Consider the following 17558-nt stretch of genomic DNA (forward strand, 5'->3'; position numbering starts at 1 on the left):
TGGGCATTCGCCTCCCATTGGGTAATAATTGCTGGGAGGCCCGTTCAGCCTCTGTTGCCCTGCTGTAATGGCTCCACCGATGCCATCAAGCTGGAGACTCGTTGGATGGAAACATGTCGAGAGCCAAGTGCACGATAACAGTAATCGTTTTCTTACTGCAAACAAAACATCACTACCCTGCAAACACAGACTGTGTGTGATGCTAGGCTGTGTTATGGAAATCTCTGATCAGTAACAGCTGTACAGCCTGACCAACAAGTTTGTTTTGGTAACTGAGCTTCTAGTATTCCATGACTCTGTTACTCAGCACTGATCAGCAGCTGTACTGTGCATTTCCCCTTATTCTATAATGCGAGTTCTCCTTCTCTCTTCAGATGTACGTAGATGCTCCAAACGCTCGCCAGTCAGTGTGCAGAACATTTTTACACTTTTTACCCTGACTGTGAAACCTAAACGCTGCATGCTTATTGGATAACAGCTTGTGATGGACACATCTGGCCAATCAAATATTACAGATGTGGGTGCTCAGAATATTGATATCTTTATTTCACAACTGAAATGAGACTCAGGAGGAAAACAACAGTTCACTAAAAACATTTCGATTGTGTACGATTCCTGATGGAGTTCATCTTCAGCCGCACAGTTTCCATCATTAATGTTATCTATCAGATGCAATCAAAATTCAGCATCCCCCACCCATCAAGAACCAAAATAAACATCAGATTTGGATGTGGCGACCGCCGTGAAGCAAACAGCCACGGTCTTTAGAATTAGCTCGAGTAGTTAAAGTGATCAATGAAACCTCGAACATTACAAAAAAAACTTAACAGTTCAAGTTTAAAATGTGACACAAACTAAATCTACATCGACATGAGAATCTGGACCCAAAGTATCAGGAGCACATTCAGCTGGAGTCGGGCTTGGCAGTCTCGCTCGTTGTTTTGGACGTCTTCAAGTATTTCTAGGAGAACGTGGACAGAATCCATAAGAAACCGATTAGAGCAGAACAAGTTCTTTGTGATCAAACAAATGTGTGGACATGTAAAATGGTCTGTTACAATCAGAGCCTAAAGTATAAGATGAATCTAACCTACGCCAGGTGTGTTTTACCTGTAAGGCTTTTATTTTGGTCACGTTAGCAAACTTCTTGCCTACTTAAGTCCTACTTATTTAAAGGTGCACTCAGACTGGTAATAAGTAGGAAACAAAAACCAGACTGAGCTCCATCGTCATACATCCAGACTAATAACTGCGTGTTGCTACCTGCAGGGTCTCGTAGTGTTTGCGGGTTTTGCAGTGGCTGATTTCAGCCTCCTTGGAGCCGCTGAAGAACCGAGCGCACACCTTACAGAAAAAACCCGTCTTTGGGACCAGGAACTCCATACCTGTGGATGGACACACAGAATGACTCTTGGTCTAACTGTGGGGTGCATTTTAGCAGTAATGCATAAATCCTGCTGACTCAGAGTTTAAATTCAGATGTCAGGACATCCAAACAGCTGTGAATGAGCCATGCTAAACAAATACAGACAATACAGTTTCTTACCAACTGGGTTGCTGGGGTCAAAAGGAGGGAGGGAATGTTCTGTTTTTCTGGGAATTTCCATTTCTAATTTGGGCTTCTCGCTCTCCTCTTCAGCATTGGAGTTTCTTTCAGATTGCTCCTGTTTCCCTGCAACAGACCGGACAAAAACAGGGCTTAACTCAACCCCTCGATCTTATCCCAGGTGACCAGTGCTGTTTGTTCAAACAGAGTCCAGTGATTTCTTCGGGGGGCAAATCTGTGTATGGCACCATCAGCCAACCACTTCTTCTTCTTAAGGTGCTAAATGTAAGAGGCTAAATGAATCCACCTCACCAGTTTCTGCAGCTGTCTCTCTCCTGTCCTTGTTCTCCTGATCCTGCACCTTCAAGTGTTCCTCCTGCTTGACCAATCCCATCTTCTCTTCTTCAACAGACTCACGAGGTTTCAGAGGATTCTCCTCATCGCCATCTTGGCTTCTTTCTGCTGCTAAGGAGGAAGCTGCTGCAGGGACAGGGATGGGAACACTTTGGTCCTCTGGGGTGAACTCAGCAGTTAATGAGGTATCTGAAGGGCAATGACAGACTTCAGGTTCAAGTATGCCACATACAAAAGGGCTGAAAAAAAACATGGTTTATTCAGAGTACCTGGCTGAGGTGTGATGTCAGCCTCGGATGGTTTATGCACTGGGCTGTGTGCAGGCTTGGCTTGTGAAGCTGGCGGTGGGGACACAGCAGCACTGGGAAGCAGATCAGCTGTTACATCCCCCTCAGGTGTGAGCTCACACTTCGCTGGAGCTGCTGTGACATCAATGGCTGCGTCCTAGAAGTAGAAAACAAGAGGCGGCACATGCTGCTGTAAAGTTTCTCACTCACACTCAGGTCCACCTCATGTACCAATGACACAAGGATCAATAATGCACACACCAAACCCACATTAAAATCACTTTCTCAGTATCTCTAAAGTTAGAAATATCCTGTCTCAGAGTGACACTGAAAAACTAGTTCCTGCATTTATTACTTCCAGGCTGGACGACTGTAATTCATTATTATCAGGACGTCCTAAAAACTCTCTTCAGCTGATCCAAAATACTGCAGCAGGAACTATTTCTCCCACAGTGGCAGTAAATCCAGAACTGAATTTAAAATCCTTCTCCTCACATACAAGTGAATCTTCAGGCTCCATTTCATCTTCTAGACGGTGCTGCATCAGCCCCACAGAGCTCTCACACTGCTGTTTACCTGCTGTTAGTAGACTGGGAGGCGGAGCCAGTTTCAGAGGCTTTTCCTGTTATAAAGGAGTTTTTGCTTCCCACTGTGGGGTTTCTCTGTATTATTGTCCCAGCCTATAATACAAAAATGCAGTGAGGCGACTGTCTCTGTAATTTAGTTCTGTAAAAATAAAACTCCTTCAGTGTTGAGAGCCTCTGAGTGGATTAGACATGCTGGCTCTCTGTGACTCTCTATAACACAACACTTGTGCTGCTACACAACAGGCTGCAGTCCACAGACTAGCAGCTGTTGTTCTAAGACTCCCCAACAGATCTTTTTGATTTCTTCTTATCAAATATGTATGAATAATTAAAAAGTCATTAAGATCGCAATTACTGACCGAAAGAATGGCCTGCTTAATAATTCCCAGATTTGTAGCAGCCCTTACTCCAGCTTCATATCAGGCTTTTAAAGTCTTCTTTGAGCTCTGGTGTAGATTTAGTTTCAGTTTGACTAAAGAACTGAAACACAGGATCTTTGTTTTTACCACAAGCCTGCAGCATCCATTCTGGGGCGACCGTGGCTCAGGGGACGCACATCTGTAACCGGAAGGTCGCCGGTTCGATCCCCGGGCTCTCTGTCCTGGTCGTTGTGTCCTTGGACAAGACACTTTACCCTACTTGCCTACTGGTGTTGGCCAGAGGGGCCGATGGTGCGATATGGCAGCCTCGCTTCTGTCAGTCTGCCCCAGGGCAGCTGTGGCTACGACTGTAGCTGCCTCCACCAGTGTGTGAGAGTGAATGAATAGTGGGATTGTAAAGCGCTTTGGGTGCCTTGAAAAGCGCTATATAAATCCAATCCATTATTATTATTGGATGTCTGTGGGTGCAGATGAAGCAGTGGAGTCATGAAGATTAGGAGACTTAAAGTGTAAACATGGATAGAGTGATGGAGACAGGCAACCAGCCTGTGGACAGCTAAAACCAGGAGGGTCTGTGGTGACAAGAAACCAAACAGACCCATAAATAAATAATGGCGGTGTTACCGGTCACCCTCCTAGTAGAAACACCCGTGGTATCTATTGGAAGCTCCTAAAGCTCGTTCTCTGGTTACTGCATTCACACTAGGGCTGCCACAAACGATTATTTTGATAGTCGACTAGTCACCGATTATTTTTGCGATTAGTCGACTAATCACATCATCATCCATTGGATGTAAAACGTACAGCTTATTGCACCAGCAGCATCTGCTCTTATATAACTATCATTAGCTTACAGCTTGAAGTGTTTAAGTTAAGTGCTAATTAAAAATAAAGACAAGATGATAGTTTATTAAAGTTTAATGAAGTTTGCAGATTGTTTCGGTGAAGTTTAATAAACTCCTTGCTATCTAAAATATAACAGGACACCGGAGTAAACTCTCGAGCATCTCACACTTCTGATAATCAGCTGTCTGCTTGACGTTTATTCAGCTGTGTAAAAACTATAACTTTAATCTCAGCCAAACCGATTTACTCAGGAACAAATAAAATACTAAAAAAAAGCCAAACAATAACATTTTAAGCTAAGTGATGGCAGTGGGTTTGAAAACGATTTGCCGGGAGTCCGGTGTTCTCACGGCGCTAGTGAGCCTAGCCCCCGGCTAGCTATCGAGCTAGTGGGTAACAGACGTCTCCGAAAACGTCGGAGCGCTTTTGAAAATACGTGGTGTCCTGATAAACTGAGCAGATATTTGAGGTTTACACAGCTACATTCTCCATGAAAATATGTTAAACGTTTATTTTGTGACCCGGAAAGAATAATAAGAGTAATATTAAAACTAACTAGCTGCCGCCATTGTTGACAACAGAGCTGGGCTGCGCTATGAATTCTGGGACACAGCTGCTTCTTCTTCTTCTTCGGGGTTTAACGGCAGCTAGCATCCTCGTACATGCAGTGCTGCCATCTTCTGTTTCAGTCCGTTATTACACTCTTAAATCCTGCTATTATTCCTGCGTCTGTTGTGATCTTACAAAGCTTCAAACGACGCGTCGACTATTAAATCAGTCGTCGATGATTTTGATAGTCGACGTAATCGTGACTAGTCGACTAATCGTGGCAGCCCTAATTCACACAGGTGTCCGTGCCACCCGCCTGGCAGGGTGATGGAAGCACCCCATCAGCCTTTACAGCTGAGGGGTAAAAACATATTCTGGGTATTTCTTCTTTATAATCCCCGAGAGCCTCCATGTCATTTCAAGGTTAAATGAACTGCCACACCTAGTGACAGGTTGGACTTCAGAATTCACCGAGTATAAAAACACCAGTGGCTAATAGGAGAACAGAGCATCGGCTGAAACGTCCTTAATCACAAGTGATAACCGCAGGAGAATAAAAAGTCCCTACCTGTCGATTTCAAGCTCTATGTGCACACAGCCACGGTGAAGCTACCTGTGGAGTGTCCTGTGGGACACATGTGGGCGGGGTCTCCCCTTCTTCTGATCTTTCGAGTGGAAGCTCGGCCACATCTCCGACTTCGTCCACTGTGACAAAGTCACTCATGTCGAACGGGAACTCATCCAGCTCCTCCTCCTACGTTCAGGGAAGGACAAAGAAACAGAATTGCGAATAAAACGATGCCCTCCACACGCTTTAAACTTCAGCCTTTGCGTCTCCTCACCGCTTTGGTTTCAGCCTCCATACTGTGGCGCTCATCCCTCCCGTAGCTTTGCCTGGATCCCTCCGACCTGGAGGACAACCTCGACCCCGATAAACCGTTGCCGTGGGCCCTCTTCCTCTCCCTTCTTTCCCTTTCCTTCCTCTCCCACTCCCTTCGTTCCTCCTCCCTCCTCTCCCTCCTGGATTTTTCAGTCCACTCCCTCTTAGCTCTCTCCTCCTTCTCCCAGCCCCTTCTGTCCCTCTCCCGCTGCCTCTTCATTCTCTCCCTCACCTCCTTCTCCTTTCTTGCGTCCTTTTTCTCCTTCTCCTGCCTTTTCACCTCACCTTCCACACCCATCTGTTTTTTGGTCATCTCTTTAGTCTCTGTTGTTTTTTGGCCCAGCTTAGTCTCTGTCTGGTTTTCCCCCTTTTCTCCACTGGGGGGTGCTGCTCTGCTGCTGGAGTGGCCGGTGGGTCCTGTTCTGCACTCCACAAGCAGCGCATTAACCATGGCTTGAGTTACCTGGTGACGTTACAGCAGAAACACTGTTTTAATTGTCAAAGATCATTTTGTATGCATGTAATCACACGTTTTGTGCGTACACACCTTGGGCAGCTCGGCTGCTTCCTCAGAATCTGCTTTGCCATCCAGGCGAGGTGGCTGTGACTCTTCTGCAGGAGTTTGTTCACGTTCTGCTTCAGATGCACTGACTTTACTCTCCTCTGTCGTCTTGATGTCAATGCCTGACGTTCCCGTTGTGTCTGCTTCTAATTGATTCTCCGGTGCAGAGTCACAAACCGTGAGCTCGTCTTTTTCCACGTTACCGTCTTTGCACGCTTCTAAAACCTCTTCAACTGTTTCCTCCCTGCCCGTCATCTTATTAGCATCTCCATCACAGTGTTTTTCAATCCTCTCCTCGGGAGACTCTGAACTGTCTTGGTGTGCTGCTTCCTCTCTGTCTGCAGACGTCTGCTTTGCTTGGCCATTCGCAGGTGTATCCTGCAGATGCGCGCACGCACACACACACACACACACGCGCACACGCACGCACACACACGCGCACACACACACACACACACACACACACACACACACACACACACACACACACACACACACACACACACCACACAAGCATTTAAGAAAAGCTGAATCTCCAGAAATGAGTAAATGTACATGGACCCTCTTAACTATAACCAAATATCAGTGGTAGTGACCTCAGGTGAATCGTGAGGGGCAGTGATGGCTTTGGTCTGCGTGCTGGCTTTGGGGTCAGGCTTGCGGGAGAAGAACAGCGGGTTGTTCTGGATTATACACGGAAACGCCTGAAAGCGCTTGTACACGGACAGGGCCATGGCTGCAGTGGCCATCTCACAAATCACCTGAGCAGGAAAAGAAAACGTGACGTTAAGCACATGAGATTTCTTTGTTTTGCAAAATATTTGTCGGGACTGTGAGGGGTTCATGTGGACGTCACCCACTGCATTTTAAATGCTTACTCTCAACCACAAAGACAAACAAGCTTGTTAGCAAACTGCATCCATAAAGTGTATGTCTGCAACACACGGGCAAACACCTGTTTAATGCTATAAAGTTGAGTCCTATGTCAGTCTTTACAACATTCCTCGAGGTGAATGGACTCGCAGGTTTTTAAAGCCGAGCAGCTGAGTGCGAGTCCTGGAGAACAAAGTGGTGCACAGCTGCACAGACGCATAGCTCTCACCATGCTGCTGAGCACGAGGGTCTTGATGACTGTTCCAAAGCGTCGCACCAATTTCTCGACTTCAGAGGACCCGCTTGGTGTGTCGGGAACATTCCCAATAACCAGCAGGCTGTTCCAGGCGACTGGAGCTCGACTCTGTAACACACAGCAACATTTAATGACTTGCAAACTAGCACCGGATATGGTTGTTGCTTCATTTCCTTCAACTGTATTTTTGTCATTAGATTTTATTTAGGTCGAGTAAATAATGAATAAATATATGGAACATGGAAAAAAATGTGTTCAAAATTTCAAAATCCACCTTCGCCTTTTTCTCAACTTCCTGCATTCACACAATGTTCAGAAACATGACCTGTCACTCAGCGGGGATCTACAGGGGTGCCCCCCCTACAGCTACTCCAGTGCAGACAGTGCAGTTTATTAAAGCAAGCTGACAGTAACACTTTTAGCATGGCTACAACAAACCTTAAATATACCACATAGGCACCAAAGATATGGGCTACAGAAAATGAAGCTATAGACTATATGTATATGAACGTGTGTACTTACTGCATTTGAACCACACTGAATGCACATTACAGAGCTAACACCTGCATATGAGTGTAAAATAAATGGCTCTGATTTGGTCTCTAGATGCGCCCCTGCTCTGACCTTGAAGTCAAGGTCACTGAGATTCAAAATGGTCCTTTTTACAGTACACAGAGCTCTGGTGTTAACAGGTGACTTTCGGGAAGCCTGACCTTTGCTCTGGAGGTCACTGTGATTTTTGTAGACACACTTCTGGTATTAATTTAAACTCCTACGTCACTTCGCTCTCGAGCTATCTGATTTACAAACCACCACCAGCCTTTCATGACTCAGGGGGAGAACTCAAAAGACCTCATAATGTTGGAATGAAGGACATGAAGATGTACTCACTAATGGATCCACTGGTCCCATCAGAAGATTGTAGAGCGCCACCTGCGTGAAGAGTGTTGTGTTTAAATCAATCGTTGTTTAAGGAAACCAGATCACTTCTTTCAAACTTAAGATGCATGACACAGAAAACTAGAAGTAACAGAGGAGTAAAGACAATCCACAGCACAGTCGTACCGGTGTGTTGAAGCTGATGTGTTGTTTCAGGGGGGTCAATTTAACCTCACAGTCTTTCACCTTGGCAGGCACAAACGTGTGGACCTTTACCATCTCCTGAACAACGTCCATGTCTGGCACTGACACAAGTGCCTAACACACCAAAGGAAAGTCATTTGTTACACAAACAGCATCATCATTTTCCACTTTCAACATTTCTGAACAAGGACACTGAACAATATAAAAGGAATCTATACAGGAAACAGTCTGCAGACATATTGCTTATGGACACTATTAAAAGTGAAAACACACTCTTACGAAATGTGTTTACTAATGCAAAAAGACGAAGGGGGAAATCCCACTGATCCAGTTCCAGGTACTGGCTTTAACCATCCTAGTGCGAGCTGATCCGCAGCCAGGCAGAAATATCATTTTGTATTTATGACATTTATTGAGAAACTAACCACAGAGACAGTTGAGGCTAGTCTAAGAGTTAACCTACAGAAGCCAAACCCATGTATGTGTAACATTAGCCTGGAAGAGTTGGTTTAGTCAACAAAGGTAAAAAAAGAACCTGAAACTGTCAGCTCTGCTTTCAGTTGGTTGAAATCTGTGCATGCATGGTCACTAATAAGAGCAGGTCACATGACTCACTGCTGCTAGCTGCATAAAACAAACTTGTGAGTTGCTGCTTGGTGATGAAACGTGACATCCTCGACGTCATCAGTCATATGCACAGATGTACTATCTAAAGCAAACTGATGGGAGAGACGACACTTCTCTTAACCTGAGACTTTTCAGGTGAGGATGTCTGTCTCACGTCGCTGTGCAGCTGTGTCAAAGCACTTCCTCATCTATTAGAAACAACAAAGTTTAATTACTAACCTTTCCCATTTGTGTTGCCAGGATGATGTCAGAGGGAGTCCCAAAGGGCTGGATCAAGTTAATGATGTCACATTCTGACCAGCCGCTCTCAGGAAGTCCTGTGATCAGCAGCCTGCCTTTCTGTATGAGACAGGCTTGTTTGTATTAACCGATGTCTTTCTCGTTACTACTTTTCCCAGACAGACATAGTGGAATATGTTACACTAACTAAGCTTCAGTATACAGATTATGTACCTCACTAGATGTCTTCTGGTCAGTGTTGCCTTCTGCAGCTGAGGTGAGAGGGCGACAACATGAGTTAAACAGAGCTTCCAGATACAAAGGCAGCAGCCATGAAATACACATCTGCACATCAGCTGGGTGTTTAATTCATCTAAGACAGACAGTGGAAGTCATGATGTTTGGATTTTGTTGAAGTGAGGTATTTGGATCATGTAGTGATGACTGAGTCTTATCTTCTGTTACTATGACTACATTAAAAGTTTGCCAAAACAATGTGGATGGAGCAGCTCTCATTTCTAGAAATATGGACGAATTTATTAAACCCCCCAAAATATGACCAGAGTTGGGACCAGGAAGCAGAGTTGCAGTCTTACACGCCTCTCTGCAGCTTCTCTCCTAAGAAAGAACAACACAGTATCCACATCTGAACCAAAGAGTAAAACAGTGAAATGTGGATTATTAAATATTAGGTCTCTCTCCTCCAGTTTGGATTCAGGAGACAGACACTATCTCTACTTTTAAGATTAGGCTTCAAACTTTCCTTTTTGCTAAAGCATATAGTTAGGGCTGGACCAGGTGACCCTGAATCCTCCCTTAGTTATGCTGCAATAGACGTAGGCTGCCGGGGATTCCCATGATGCATTGAGTTTTTCCTTTCCAGTCACCTTTCTCACTCACTATGTATTAACAGACCTCTCTGCATTGAATCATATCTGTTATTAACCTCTGTCTCTCTTCCACAGCATGTCTTTATCCTGTCTTCCTTCTCTCACCCCAACCAATCACAGCAGATGGCCCCGCCCCTCCCTGAGCCTGGTTCAGCTGGAGGTTTCTTCCTGTTAAAAGGGAGTTTTTCCTTCCCACTGTCGCCAAAGTGCTTGTTCATAGGGGGTCACATGATTTGTAGGGCCTACCTTACAATATAAAGTGCCTGCTGTGATTTGGGTCTGTATAAATAAAAATGTAAATAAACTGAATTGAATTTTTAAAAACACAAACTAACATTTATGGCAGTAGCTGGTAGTTAAGTAAACCATGACTCATGTCTTTGGCGGTACTGCAGATGTTTCCTACCTGTGTCCGTTCCAGCTGCATCTTTGTTCTGTTCTACGGACGGTTTGCTGTGAATGAAAGCAGCGACCAATGATATGAAGATTAAAGAAAAACAGGATTTCAAAAGAACCATCAGGAGGGGTCATTCTGACCCTGTCCAGTCACGTTTTTCATTTTTTAATCATATTCTTCTTTACATTTTAATTAAGACAAAACAAGTATTTAGGTACATGTTTGGAGGGTTTTTTTTTTACCTCTCATAAAGTTAAAATAGAGATTAGAAGAAACTAATAAAGGGTTCAATAAATAAGAGATTTAAATAATGTCATTATTACAGAGGAAGAACACTGAAGTTTTGGACAACGTGTGGCATTCGTTATAAAGATGAGACAGACTGAACAGCTGACTGGCTACATTCTAACACCGGGCCTACAGCTGACTGCAAACAGAAACACATTACATGAAGTTTGGTAGTTCTAGTGTTGAGCCAATAACTGTGACAAACCTGTTAGCATCAGCAGACTGTTCTCCTTCAGGTTTCTGTAAGAAAGAGGGCGGAGCAGTGAAAAACAGGTGTGTATTAACACTTCTTCATCTTTGCATCAGCAGGCTACAGGAGGGAGGCACAGAACACCTTCTGTAGCTGTCACAACACTTGTTTTCCAGCTTTAAGCCTCACTGAGGAAAGTTCTAGATTATCATCTTGCTCTGGAACCATCTCAAGGCCAGAAAGCCGGCATTGTCTGGATTATTACACGGACATGATTCAAAACAGGAAAAACATTTCTCACACCTTAGCTACTGAAGCTGTGATGTGCTGCTCTCTGATGGAGAGGTTTGTGGAGGTGGCCAGAGCCTGGGCGTCTTCAGCCTTCACCATACATACAGAGGCCTGAAACACCAGCAAAGAGATTAGACGAGCCAGAAAGAAGGAACACATGCAGCAAACTAACAGATTACCACATTTACAGAAAGGATAGATGACACAAAAACCAACCGCACTTTTTATTTTTACTTATCAGAAACACCCCGCCCACTGACCCACATCTGACACTTCAACCGCACCTTCTGTCCTTGGCCCTTCTCGCTCTCCTCTGAACACGGCATGAGGATGACATTATTGATCTTTCCAAAGGCCCCGACCAAATCGGTGACCTCCTGTTCAGAGGCGTCCTCTGGGATGCCCGTCAGATACACCAGACGATTGGCAACAGACTGAGAGTCCTGTGAGGCTGGAGTCACAGTTTTCTTCTTCTTCTTGGCCGGTGGAGGCTTGGCAGACTTGCCAAAGAGAAAGCAACAGCACATGTTTAACCTCAGTTTGTGATAAACATGAGCATGACAGTCAATATGGGTTAAAGAACACAGGTTTAAGTTGGAAATATAGTTGCCAGTTGAACAAGATCTGGATGAAATTACACAGGTGAGGAGGGAAACCTGTAGCACACCTTTACTGCCTTAGTTACCTTTTTTGCCAAGGTAACTTTTTTTATTGTGTTGTCTCAAATTAAATAATCTAGTCCTTGCTCTTCCAGCGGCTGCCACTGTCCGGTTGTTCAGTGATGACGTGACGAATCCTACTTCCGGGTCTAAAGTAGTCTGCGTTTAATATGGCTTTTGTGTTGTTAACATGTTTAATGTTTTGTATTTTCTTCTATTTGATCTCAAAAAGCTCCTAAAACAGTCAGTGATCACTGTTGACCTCCCTTTATTACCGCTAATCATTTATTTAAGCTCAGTTTTTAAAACCTTAGGATGTAACTACAGCCCAGCCCATGCTGCAGTATATGAATGACTAACCTCGTATTGTGGATGGATTATCTCAGTTGTTCTCCTGGCTGAAGTTTGGTCCTTTTACAGCATCCTGCCATGCGATTACATTTGTTCCTGACCACCGAGAACACTCACATTAACTTTTATCGAGTGGAAAAAAAGTTAGCTTGTTTATATTATGCTAACATAGCTGTGTCGCTAGCGGTCACGTAGCACATCATTATATACCAGCTAGCCCAACTTCAGTAACCCTACAAACCTCACTGCTGTTTAGTTTTCTGTCTTCATTTATGCTGGAAGTGATAACAGAGCTGTACGTTTTAATTTGTTTCCAAAACCCCGCAGTCAGGACATGCTATATTGTATTTAGATAGAAGCTAGCGAGCTAACTCCATGCTAACTTCTAACTCCGTTAAATGTCATAAATTCCGTTTTCATGGATGCCTGGATGTTAAACTCAATTGTTATACCTGGTAGAGCAGAACGCTGATCATTTTATTAAAGATGAAAGACTTTAGACAGTTTTTCAACTCTCAGTAATGCCACAGTGATCGTTTGATATATGGACCTGCAGCGGAGTTTAGACCCAGACACGGCTAGTGACGTCAGACTGAACAACCGGGTAGGCAGCACCGCATGCCTGACACTACATTACGCTACAGAGATGCAGTGTAAGCGTAAGGATTACATGATCTAAATGTTTTCTAGAACATCTCCATCTGTTCTGCTTTTTATCAGTTAAACATTTACCCAACAAGTGTTACCAAGTTAAAACTGAAAATGTGGACTGAGGTGTGTCTGAACTGTGGCTTTTGTCAAGACTAAAATAAACTATATTAAAGGTGATGTTAGTTTTGTCACTTACTATCTTAGCCGTCTTAGGTCCATGCTTGCTCAGAGCCTTAAGGCCTTTGGTGGAGGGCTGTGATGACCCATGCTTGGAGCCGTGACCCCCCAAGCGTGAGGCTCGATCTCGGCTAGTGTCAGTGTAGTGCTTGGTTGAGTCACCGCGTGGACGCTTCACAGCAACGCGAGAGAAACTCGCTGAAACGGATATGCCGGGAAAACAAAAGGACAGCATGTTGTACCGTGTATGTTTCATTACTACAAGCTAGTGCATGTATAATAATATCAAACTGTTCTGTCAGGATCTGTAAATGTAGAAAACGTGGGACGGACACCAGAACCAAACCAGGATGTTTCTCATGTGCAAACACACACAGTTACACCAGTGTATATATTAGAGATGCACATTTCGGTGCTTTATTTTCCTGAGATATCACACACTTTGGATTCCAGCCAATCATTTTACCTTTGCAAGCGTAGTAGGCGGGTCCAGGTACGTACGTTCTTTTAGAGCAGAGCTACAGATTAAAAATGACCAAGGCGAAGCGGTCAAAGTCTGGCTGTACTTCACAGCAAAAGATGCAAACTCAGCAGCAACAAGTGCTTTAAGCTGATACTGTGATACTGTCAAAGGAGGCAACACCTCGAATCTGATGAAACACCTGGTGATGCATAGCGTTTTTTTAAAAGCCGAGAAATGCTCCGTATTTGATAGCTTGCTGCAAGACCTCACACCGAGCGCATCTACTGCGGGTGTGGTGCCTGTTATGGGACCCGGAGTTAGCAACATCCCCCAAAAACCCGAAGAGGAGAGTCCTGGCCCCTAGCCCTGCCAGTGTAGCAGAAATGATGAGGATGATGATGCAGCAGCAGCCGTTCTTCTCTGCGTGAGTAGCTTAATGTTGCACGTGTATAATTTACGTTGAGTAGGCTAACCACGTTATTACATTAATGCATGTAAGGTGAACTAGCAAACATCATCATAGCTACATGCGGCTGTCTTCTTGTTTGATGGCAGATGCTCCCTTCACCCTGGCCAAAAAGGCTAAAATGACCAAAGAAAAAGAGGAAAACAGCTAAACATGAGAGGTTTTTGGACAAAGTTTGTGTTTTTTCCATTGTTTAAGCACTGCTGCCAGCCAAGAGTGATGCCATATATGACCCATAGCTGCAGAAAAGGCTAACATTGTTATCTTTTTAAAAAAAACAGCTGAACATGAGAGGTTTTTGGACCAATTTTATGTTCTCCATTCTTTAAGCACCGGTTCAAGCACCGGTTCGAGCACCAGCACCATTTCAAGAGTACCAGTTTGGTACTGGTATTGGATAAAACCTAAACGATACCCATCCCTATATATCATATGTTGGGTGTTTTCTGACCAAAACAAACAAAAACCCACCACACAGGGGTACTAACCTGTTGAAACCCTGTCCCTCCTGGCGCTCCAGTACTGTCTGAATGTTCGGTTCATATTAGAAGGACTGCGTGAGCCAGTGTGGCGGTACTTCAACCGATCCCTGTGTTCTAAATGCAAAAAATGAAGATGAGTGAAGTCAGTGGTTTTCCAGCACAGCACCTCATACATAACAAAAGCATAGTGCACACCTTATTTAAAAGCCACAGGTTGCATCATATCTGATCTATGTAAATGGATTTCATTAGGCTACTGGTCCTGTTAACTGTTACCAGAAAGTTAAAAAGTGATTAAAGATTTGACTTGTTTAACTATGCGGCTAACAAGTCCAAATATATCCACTAATTAAGACAGACTACACCTCTCTTCATTTGGCCGTGCTTCAGTGGTCTCATGATAAATAAAAAGCTGCCTGTTAGTGGGAAATAAACACCCCAAGCCTCCATACAATATAATTAGAGCCTATGCATTTAAACTACGGCTCAATGCAACAAAAGTCATCTTTAAAACCAAACCTAAAAACTGATTAGTGAACAGCTGAACTCAGTTTGGGAGCTGTTAAAAGGTGACTGCTGTTGTGATTTTGGGCTATATAACCAGTGTTGGGTAAGTTACTTTAAAATAGTAACTTAGTTACATTGCTAGTTACTTCTCTCAAAAGTAACTCAGTTACTTCAAGTTACTCGTTACTTTCAAAGTAACTAGTTACTAGGGAAAGTAACTTTGGTTTTACTCAGAATTCTCTTGTTAATGTGTTGCTTCCATAACTTTGCAGTCTTCTAGCTTGTTTACTTGCCACAGTGCACTGTGCCACCGACCAATAGAAAGGAAAAGATAATGTGCACATTTCCACGAGAGAAATCCCACGCCTGGACCGTCATTGACTGCTGCCATGATTCTAGCCTACGTCACAGCGTCATGTGCACCTTTTACATCCAACACAAAAACTGCAGTCGTGGTGCTTTGATTGTACTCAGAACTCAGAAATTCTGCCTTCTGAATAGGAAGATGTAGGTAACACCAGACTGCAGATGAGCTGCATACATGGCTGGACTGGGACAGAAAATTGGCCCGGACATTTTGACTAGAAACTGGCCCACCATTATAGGAAAAATCATAAAGCCTTTGAATGAAAATAAACACTGTTGTGACAGTGATGTTCACTGTTCTGATGGTATATATGCATCAATCTATCAATCGTTTGTTGTAAGATTCAGATAATTATTTTTTAAAAGCGAGACATTTTAAATGAGAATAAGAAAGAAAAGTATTTCTTTGTGCCCCCCTCTCCCTGTTAATGCCCTACCTGCCCCCTGGCAACACTTTGCTAGACCCGCCCCTGCACAGTTACCAGCTGTCAGCTACTTAGAAAAGGATCCTGGTGTTATTTGTCTCTCAGAAACAGCTCATAACTTCCCTTCAACTCATTCATGTCACCTAAAAGGTAAACCTGTTTCTCCATCACAGCTCTGATGATTCAGTAAGGACATCTCCTGGTTTCATCTTCATGTTTCCCTCTCACCAGATAACCAAACCGACATCATGACCAGCAGCTTTACAGCTGTGGCTCCAGCAAACATCAGCTGATACTAGAAATTAATATTAAATAAATTCTAACAACAGCTGATCAAGCTTAAACGTGCTGCTGTTGTTTAGCGCGACATCTGCTGGTTTCCTCTTTCTGGCACAAAGTGGGCGATAAACAAACAAGAGAGACGATCAGCTGATCATTGATCAGTTTCATGATTGTAGAAGTAGAAACGGGAGAGGGAGGGGGGAGAATGAAAGAAGAGGCAGCTGTGCAGCGTAAACACAGAATAACTCCAGCTTTGTGTCTTTTTCATTGCAGCTGAATTACGGGACAAACTGTTCCTTTTCACCTCAATAAGAAACGCGTAATATTTTCTCTGAATACCAGACGGGACGGTTGGCAACTCTAATAACTTATGAACAAAATAAAGTTAAACATCATTAACTTCATAGCACCACCCAGCTGTATAGAAACTCCGTCATGCTAGCTAGCACGCAGTACGGAAAAAGTCAGAATAACGAAAATAAACTCCACCTAAACTTGGTTCATATCTGACCCAGAGAGACTGCAGGTCATAACTTCTTACCTGAGGTTCAGTTCACACTTGGACCGGCGGCCGCCTCGGGTCCCCTTTCCTTCATCCACCTGCTGGCCTCCACCACTTGCTAATGTTACTGAATCTGTGGAAGCTCCGTGATAGCCACCACTCGAAGTAACGAGTAACGACCCTATCTAAATCCCAGTAACGAGTAACGCGTTCCTGATTTTGGCATAATAACTAGTTACCGTGCTCGTTACCACAATAATAACGTAGTTACTGTAACGCGTTACTTAATAACGCGTTAGTCCCAACACTGTATATAACAAAAACTGAATTGAAATGGCACAAAATTATATTTCAGAGGAGTGCAGCGTGGTTACACATTGTGAACTGTGTACATCATGTTCCCTTCTGGCATGAGATGTACCTGTGTCATGCGTCTGCTGTGGGTAACGCTGAGGGGAATTACGCCTCCTCTGTGGCCTGAATGGGTGGCTGTCCACCCGACGTTTTTTTGAAGGAGGACTTGGAGAACGAGACAGGGAGTGAGACATGGAACGGGATGGAGAGCCATCCTTGGGATCCCACAGAGCACGGCTGCCATATCGTCCACTCCGACTAGAAACAGAAAGAAAAAAAAGACATTAAGTTGTAATGACCCTTCGTTTTAGCCAGGTCTCACACTATGGAGAGACCCAATCAAAGGTCAGGCTCCTGTTTCTAACTGCAGGGGGCTTTGGCTCTATGATGGGACACATATCTGGATCAGGAGAGCGATGCAGGAGGAGCTTCATGAAATTCTGTTTGCTGTTTCTTTCTATTTGTCCTCAATTTCTTAACAGCAGCCAATACTGCACAGACATGTGATTTTTTATAACTGGTTCCACTGTTGTGTATAGTTAACCCTACAGAGTGTTCAAGTGCCCATACTGAACAATAACAATTTGATAAAGCTGTTAATACCAATAAAGCACATTCTATGCAAGGAAGCAAACTGTAGTGAAGATTACTTTTACTCATCCATCACATATGGACTCATTTATGGAACAAGACAATTCAGAACCACCTTCAAATGTATAAGCAACACGATTTCTAAGTAATTTCTCCTTTTTTAAACACTAGCAAGTT

General features: G+C 43.9%; 1 protein-coding gene across 1 annotated transcript in view; it reads right to left on the reverse strand.

Annotated features, from left to right (window-relative positions):
• Positions 1 to 524: 524 nt before the first annotated feature.
• LOC146629886 (uncharacterized) overlaps positions 525 to 17558 on the reverse strand; it is a 30819-nt gene continuing 13785 nt past the window's right edge. The window contains exons 5-25 of the mRNA XM_085356704.1: positions 16858 to 17048; positions 14361 to 14468; positions 12963 to 13141; positions 11390 to 11605; positions 11118 to 11216; positions 10830 to 10864; positions 10346 to 10392; positions 9284 to 9321; positions 9050 to 9169; positions 8186 to 8317; positions 8012 to 8053; positions 7094 to 7228; positions 6588 to 6752; positions 5977 to 6369; positions 5392 to 5892; positions 5163 to 5303; positions 2170 to 2344; positions 1859 to 2089; positions 1547 to 1672; positions 1264 to 1385; positions 525 to 961 (exon numbers count right to left, since the gene is read on the reverse strand). Coding sequence (XP_085212830.1) covers positions 905 to 961; positions 1264 to 1385; positions 1547 to 1672; positions 1859 to 2089; positions 2170 to 2344; positions 5163 to 5303; positions 5392 to 5892; positions 5977 to 6369; positions 6588 to 6752; positions 7094 to 7228; positions 8012 to 8053; positions 8186 to 8317; positions 9050 to 9169; positions 9284 to 9321; positions 10346 to 10392; positions 10830 to 10864; positions 11118 to 11216; positions 11390 to 11605; positions 12963 to 13141; positions 14361 to 14468; positions 16858 to 17048 — 3253 coding nt within the window. The 3' untranslated portion in view covers positions 525 to 904. The remainder of the gene's footprint in view (positions 962 to 1263; positions 1386 to 1546; positions 1673 to 1858; positions 2090 to 2169; positions 2345 to 5162; positions 5304 to 5391; positions 5893 to 5976; positions 6370 to 6587; positions 6753 to 7093; positions 7229 to 8011; positions 8054 to 8185; positions 8318 to 9049; positions 9170 to 9283; positions 9322 to 10345; positions 10393 to 10829; positions 10865 to 11117; positions 11217 to 11389; positions 11606 to 12962; positions 13142 to 14360; positions 14469 to 16857; positions 17049 to 17558) is intronic.

The sequence above is a fragment of the Diplotaxodon limnothrissa genome, linkage group LG6 (genome assembly GCF_057381915.1).
Source record: "Diplotaxodon limnothrissa isolate DT_005_m linkage group LG6, D_limnothrissa_male_GT1.1, whole genome shotgun sequence".
Classification (NCBI taxonomy): Eukaryota; Metazoa; Chordata; class Actinopteri; order Cichliformes; family Cichlidae; genus Diplotaxodon; species Diplotaxodon limnothrissa.